The sequence below is a fragment of the Lethenteron reissneri genome, chromosome 60 (genome assembly GCF_015708825.2).
Source record: "Lethenteron reissneri isolate LAM-NWPU_2019-01 chromosome 60, ASM1570882v1, whole genome shotgun sequence".
Taxonomy (NCBI): domain Eukaryota; kingdom Metazoa; phylum Chordata; class Hyperoartia; order Petromyzontiformes; family Petromyzontidae; genus Lethenteron; species Lethenteron reissneri.
Window position 1 is genome coordinate 1,776,239 of NC_083838.1, and position 7,500 is coordinate 1,783,738.

Consider the following 7,500-nt stretch of genomic DNA (forward strand, 5'->3'; position numbering starts at 1 on the left):
ACCCACTTAGATCACCTGGTTCGATCGCCCGCTACGATCGCCCGGTTCGATCACTCACTACTACTGCCCACTTCGATCACCCGGTTCGATCGCCCGCTCGACCCGTGCCGTCCACCCGGAGCGGCCAGGCGAGGCGGAGTGCCCGTCGGTCGAAACCGCTCGCCGATGATCGCCAATTCTGCTTTTAACTTTTTATCTGGCGAGGTTTCCTCTCCGTGCGCCCCGTTGTCTTTTAACACATCTCCTAGAGATGTCGTGGCCGAGTTCGGCGTGGTGGGGGGGGGTCACGTGCCCCGCGACGTCCAACGACACATTTCCACGAATGCCGCATTCTACGAGCCTCGTAGAAACGTTCTCCACCGCGTTAGTTATTAACATTATTGCACAAGCACAAGCAGCCATGTGAAAGGCGGGCGCGTGGCACAGCGAGTGGCACCGCTGTGGTGCACAGAAACGGCCTGCGGTGGTTTCACTGAAGGGGGCGACGATTGCTGTTGTGCGCCATCTCGATCGAGCCGTTTGCTGTGTAATCTTTTATATCATCATGATGATGATGATTATTATCATTTCTAATTCGGGTCAAATTTGGGCCCAGCCACTCATTTCCGAACGACGCCAACGCAGCCTTTTAGCAACGGCCCCGGGGCAGGAATACATGGCGTGTTTTGTGGTTAACGACTCAAACACGTGCCACGGCATTAACCAGGGCGGCCTTACCGGGTTCGAACTGCACCGCCGCCACCACCGCCACGCTCGCCTTTCGCTGACGACGGTGGCAGCGTCGAACCGGCGGTGGCTGCTACAGCGATGGCCGTATAGATTTATTTCCTAACTTCGGATTATCTCGCAGCAAGCCTGGCAACTGTTTGCTACCTTCGGTGAACGGACGCGCGTCACCGTTTTGAGCCACAAGAGGCGGGCAACGAGAGGCCTTAATTCCAGCCGGCTCTGGGCGGTCACCCGACACACCACACCCAGTTTAACACGTGGCAGGCTTTCGCGACCAATGTTATTCACAATCAACGTTTTTGGGTTTAGATCGCGTTATTTATAAATGTGTCGTAACCCTCCACCACCCGACACGGCCAATCAGTAAAAAAGTGTCACGTTGACAAAAGACAAATAGTTCACTGCTTTAGCCCCCACACCGGTGTGTTGTAAATGTTGTGGCTTCAACACACCGGTATGGGGCTAAAGCAGTGAACTATTTGTCTTTTGTCAACGTGACACTTTTTTACTGATTGGCCGTGTCGGGTGGTGGAGGGTTACGACACATTTATAACTAACGCGATCTAAACCCAAAAACGTTGATTATGAACACCACACCCAGTATAACTCTCCTTCTCTGGCTGCGGAAGCTGAATATTTGTTTATTCTGGAGGAATCCGAAGAGCTATCAAGCTCTTGTTGTTCGCACACGTCCAATTGTTTCGCAGGAGCCTGCCACCGATCCTGTGCGCCTCCCATTGCCCATCTCGCAAGCAGCGTGCCATAGACATCTATAAGAGGTTCATCTTCTTGGTTCTTTCGGTGAAGTCACGTAGAATGGAAATAATAACATAATAAAATAATTATCGCGACGTTTCGGCCACAACGCAAGCAGCTGTCGGGGAGACAGCACCTGAGGACGGCTGCTTGCGTTGTGGCCGAAACGTCGTGAGAATTATTTTATAATGTTTTATTTTATTATTTTATTATTTCCATTCTACGTGACTCTACCGAAAGAACCAAGAAGATGAATCCCTGCCGTCACGAAAGCTTTAAGTCGAAATCTATAAGAGGCTCATGGAATCGCGCAGAGACGCACACACTTTTTAGCAGAGGCTCGTAAGCTCGCCTTAGAGAACCAACCACTTGGTTCATTGGCTGACAGAGAGACGCACAAAGTTCTCATAGAAGCTCATAGACTCGTGGACTTACATATCCATAGACGAAAACGGACCCAAGTCACCCGTGGTGATCCATACACTTATTGAGACTCGTATACTGCTGCATCGTGTCGATACAGAGACTCGCACAGAGACCCCGGGGTTGTGATTGCGATGATTGCAGAGCCGCTGTGATTATAGACTCGTAATGAGGATTGTAGAATAATTACACTGTGATTAATTATAGTAAGTCTAATGCAATTAGCGTATCACCATGCGATTGCTAAGCCAAGGACGGCATCAATCGTGGTGCATTCTGGGAGTGCTAAGCCAAGGGCGGCACCGATCGTGGTGCATTCTGGGATTGCTAAGCCAAGGGCAGCACCAATCGTGGTGCATTCTGGGATTGCTAAGCCAAGGGCAGCACCAACCGTGGTGCATCCTGGGAGTGCTAAGCCAAGGGCAGCACCAATCGTGGTGCATCCTGGGATTGCTAAGCCAAGGGCAGCACCAATCGTGGTGCATTCTGGGATTGCTAAGCCAAGGGCAGCACCAACCGTGGTGCATCCTGGGAGTGCTAAGCCAAGGGCAGCACCGATCGTGGTGCATTCTGGGATTGCTCAGCCAAGGGCAGCACAAATCGTGGTGCATTCTGGGATTGCTCAGCCAAGGGCAGCACAAATCGTGGTGCATTCTGGGATTGCTCAGCCAAGGGCAGCACAAATCGTGGTGCATTCTGGGATTGCTCAGCCAAGGGCAGCACAAATCGTGGTGCATTCTGGGATTGCTCAGCCAAGGGCAGCACAAATCGTGGTGCATCTGGGATTGCTCAGCCAAGGGCAGCACCAATCGTGGTGCATCCTGGGATTGCTCAGCCAAAGGGCATGCACAAATCGTGGTGCACTCTGGGATTGCTAAGCCAAGGGCAGCACCAATCGTGGTGCATTCTGGGATTACTCAGCAAGGGCAGTCACGAATCGTGGTGCATTCCTGGGATTGCTCAGCCAAGGGCAGTACGAATTGTGGTGCATTCTGGGAATGCTAATCCAAGGGCAGCACTAATCGTGGTGCCTCCTGGGATTGTGATGCATCCTGGAATTACTAAGCCAAGGGCAGCACCAATCGTGGTGCATCCTGGGATTGCTAAGCTCAGGGCAGCACCTATGAGGCCCTACGGGATGAAGGGAGACAACTCCACAACACTAACGCCCTTTGTCCTGTAGGGAACCCTTGCTGAGTGTTCCAGGGGCTGCCCCACACAAGTTTTAACCTGGAAATTGTTTGCGTAGGGGGCGGGGGGGAAATAAGATAGCCACTTATTTTAGTAAATTGGTGGTAAACCACTGGCACTTTGCAATAATTGTGGCTGCCAGTCGATTAAGTGCCTTTACAGACCGGCTGTTGTAACAACGCCGTGCCTTCTCGTGCCTAAATGAGCCACAGCTGTGCTTTACAGATGTTTAATAAATGCTATCTATGATCGAGAGACGTTGCGTGTCACTGTTTTGTGTCTTTGTCTAGCTATGTATATATATAAAGATCCCCCGTGTAGCCTTAACAGACTGTAGGGGCAAGTGCTGTTAGCGAGCACCTATAAAATAAAGGCTGGCACGGCACACGAAGAGGTGGGTTGTCAACACCACGCCCGGCCGCCTTTGTCTCCCTAGTAGCGATGTTTGCACACAGCACCAGGTACTCATTTAAGGCTGAGTCGACCTAGGGGAAGCCCAGGGTCGGTTCAGATAATCGTCACTGGTGGTGTTGGCCGTGAGCGGGAATGGAACCCGGGTCGCCAGGTTCGTAGCGCAGCGTGCTAACCGCTGCACCACCGCTCCCCACAGACGTGTGGTCCAGATGTATTGTGACCCACATTTAAATATCTAAAACGTGATTTTTTTAAAGTAAGGATTTATTGAAAACATGAATATGCAAAGGGAGGGTTGGGGTGTTCGGGATTAATTAATTTGGGGTCACAAGACATCTGGACCACCCTGGACAGCGCTGTGTATTATATTGAGGAGCGGTGGCGCAGTGGTTAGCGCTGCGAACCCGGCGGATACTTCCGATTCCGAAGGTGAACGTTGGTGGGACGTTTGATGATTGGTTTGACCTTCGCAACGGTAGCACCGAGCCGGCCACCGCCATTCCGACTGGGATAGGAAAGGGAAACGTTTGTCAATCCGAACATCGAGCCGACAGGTGATCGACCTGTGGCCATCTTAGGTGGGGGAACCTGCACACAGTGGCTGGTGGCCATCTTAGGTAGGGCAACCTACACGACAGTAAATGACCAGTGGCCATCTTAGGTAGGGAAACCTCGGAGTGACTGGTAGCCATCTTAGGTAGGGAACCCTGCCCGTCAGTGAGTGACTGGTGGCCATCTTACGTAGGGGAACCTGCCCGACAGTGAGTGGCTGGTGGCCATCTTACGTAGGGGAACCTGCCCGACAGTGAGTGACTGGTGGCCATCTTACGTAGGGGAACCTGCCCGACAGTGAGTGACTGGTGGCCATCTTACGTAGGGAAACCTGCCCGACAGTGAGTGACTGGTGGCCATGTTACGTAGGGGAACCTGCCCCGTCAGTGAGTGACTGGTAGCCATCTTACGTAGGGGAACCTGCCCGACAGTGAGTGACTGGTGGCCATGTTACGTAGGGGAACCTGCCCCGTCAGTGAGTGACTGGTAGCCATCTTACGTAGGGGAATCTCTTCGATAGGTGAATAAATTGTGGGCCACCTTAAGTGGGGATCTCCCGCCTGATAGATGAGTAATTGATGGCCATCTTAGGTGAGGGTACCCCGCCTGATAGACGAGCGAGCAACTGATGGCCATCTTAGGTGGGGAGGAAACTCCCCGACAGTTGCATAACCGGTGGCCATCTTAGGTGGGGAAGAAACTCCCCTACAGTTGCATAACCGGTGGCCATCTTAGGTGGAGGCGGTGAAACTCCTCTACAGTTGCAAAACCGGTGGCCATCTTAGGTGGGGAGGGGAAACTCCTACAGTTGCATAACCAGTGGCCATCTTAGGTGGGGAAGAAACTCCCCTACAGTTGCATAACCAGTGGCCATCTTAGGTGGGGGGGGGGGGGAGTGAAACTCCCCTACAGTTGCATAACCGGTGGCCATCTTAGGTGGGGGGGAAACTCCCCTACAGTTGCATAACCGGTGGCCATCTTAGGTGGGGGGGAAACTCCCCTACAGTTGCATAACCAGTGGCCATCTTAGGTGGGGGGGGGGGGGGTGAAACTCCCCTACAGTTGCATAACCAGTGGCCATCTTAAGTGGGGGGGGGGGGGGTGAAACTCCCCTACAGTTGCATAACCGGTGGCCATCTTAGGTGGGGGTGGTGAAACTCCCCTAAAGTTGCATAACCGGTGGCCATCTTAGGTGGGGGAAAACGTCCCTACAGTTGCATAACCGGTGGCCATCTTAGGTGGAGAAGAAACTCCCCTACAGTTGCATAACCAGTGGCCATCTTAGGTGGGGGGGAAACTCCCCTACAGTTGCATAACCGGTGGCCATCTTAGGTGGGGGGGAAACTCCCCTACAGTTGCATAACCGGTGGCCATCTTAGGTGGGGGGGAAACTCCCCTACAGTTGCATAACCGGTGGCCATCTTAGGTGGGGAGGGGAAACTCCTACAGTTGCATAACCAGTGGCCATCTTAGGTGGGGGGGGGGGTGTGAAACTCCCCTACAGTTGCATAACCGGTGGCCATCTTAGGTGGGGGGGGGGGGGGGTGAAACTCCCCTACAGTTGCATAACCAGTGGCCATCTTAGGTGGGGGGGGGGGGTGTGAAACTCCCCTACAGTTGCATAACCAGTGGCCATCTTAGGTGGGGGGGGTGTGAAACTTCCCTACAGTTGCATAACCAGTGGCCATCTTAGGTGGGGGGGGGGGGGTGAAACTCCCCTACAGTTGCATAACCGGTGGCCATCTTAGGTGGGGGGTGGGGGGGTGAAACTCCTCTACAGTTGCATAACCGGTGGCCATCTTAGGTGGGGGGGGGGGGTGAAACTCCCCTACAGTTGCATAACCGGTGGCCATCTTAGGTGGGGAAGAAACTCTCCTACAGTTCATCTTCTTGGTTCTTTCGGTAAAGTCACGTAGAAGGGAAGTAATAAAATAATAAAAATAAAACATAATAAAACAATTCTCACGACGTTTCGGCCACAACGCAAGCAGCCGTCCTCAGGTGAAAACCAGGTCCGTCGAGGCGACAGAGTCTGAATGAAACAGCACACGAGCTTGGAGCATATATATAAGCTGGGCGCATTGACAAATGAATTTGCATATCAAAAGGAATTTAGCATATTTATGGGAAATGCAGGAATGTGATTTGTACTGCATATGCATGTGCATTATCCCCTACAGTTGCATAACCGGTGGCCATCTTAGGTGGGGAGGGGAAACTCCTACAGTTGCATAACCAGTGGCCATCTTAGGTGGGGGGGGGGGTGAAACTCCCCTACAGTTGCATAACCAGTGGCCATCTTAGGTGGGGGTGGTGAAACTCCCCTACAGTTGCATAACCGGTGGCCATCTTAGGTGGGGGTGGTGAAACTCCCCTACAGTTGCATAACCGGTGGCCATCTTAGGTGGGGGTGGTGAAACTCCCCTACAGTTGCATAACCAGTGGCCATCTTAGGTGGGGGTGGTGAAACTCCCCTACAGTTGCATAACCGGTGGCCATCTTAGGTGGGGGTGGTGAAACTCCCCTACAGTTGCATAACCGGTGGCCATCTTAGGTGGGGGTGCTCCAGTTGGTGACGTCCGCCCCTCACCGCCGTGGCCGCGTACGGACGATGTCGGCGCTTCGCTACGCGGGTCTGGACGACACGGACAGCGAGGACGAGCTCCCGCCCGCCTGGGAGGAGCGGTCGACGCCGGACGGATGGATTTACTACGTCAAGTGAGCGGGACGGGATGGTGGGTGGTGTGGGTGGGTGGTGGGTGTTAATGACGTACTGGAACAATCCCGTGTGTATGGGGTGAAAGAGTTTCGTGGTTTATACGGATTTCGACCGCGACAAAGAAAGATGTTTTTTAAAAAAAATTCTAGTGCTGTGCTCGGGGTGAGGTGGACTATTTGAACATTAACAAGAAATAAAAAATAGAAAAATAAAAAATTCGCCGGATCGATTTCGTCGAATCGATTTCGCAACGGGGACCGCCGTGAATCGAATCGATTCCTTTGGCCGCTCCCCTCCCCCCGTGCTGCGCGCTCGGAATCGCGAATCGAGAGCGGAGTCGAGAAATCGATTTGGTTTCGATTCTTGAAATGTGTTGATTTCTTAGAGGGGGGGAGTCGGGAGAGAACGAAGCAGTACACACGTGTAGCAGTACACACGGGGCAGTACACACGTAGCAGTACACGCGGGGGCAGTACACGCGTGGAGCAGTACACACGGGGCAGTACACACGTAGCAGTACACGCGGGGGCAGTACACACGTGTAGCAGTACACACGGGGCAGTACACACGTAGCAGTACACGCGGGGGCAGTACACGCGTGGAGCAGTACACACGGGGCAGTACACACGTAGCAGTACACGCGGGGGCAGTACACGCGTGGGGCAGTACACGCGTGGGGGCAGTACACGCGTGGGGGCAGTACACGCGTGGGGGCA

General features: G+C 53.3%; 1 protein-coding gene across 2 annotated transcripts in view; it reads left to right on the top strand.

The window, feature by feature from the left end:
* The first annotated feature begins 6,648 nt into the window (after positions 1–6,648).
* Positions 6,649–7,500, top strand: part of LOC133357945 (WW domain-containing oxidoreductase-like) — a 12,597-nt gene continuing 11,745 nt past the window's right edge. The window contains exon 1 of one of the 2 annotated variants that reach the window (XM_061576150.1): positions 6,649–6,800. In XM_061576150.1, coding sequence (XP_061432134.1) covers positions 6,766–6,800 — 35 coding nt within the window. In that variant the 5' untranslated portion in view covers positions 6,649–6,765. The remainder of the gene's footprint in view (positions 6,801–7,500) is intronic. The other variant, XM_061576149.1, reaches the window with a different exon arrangement.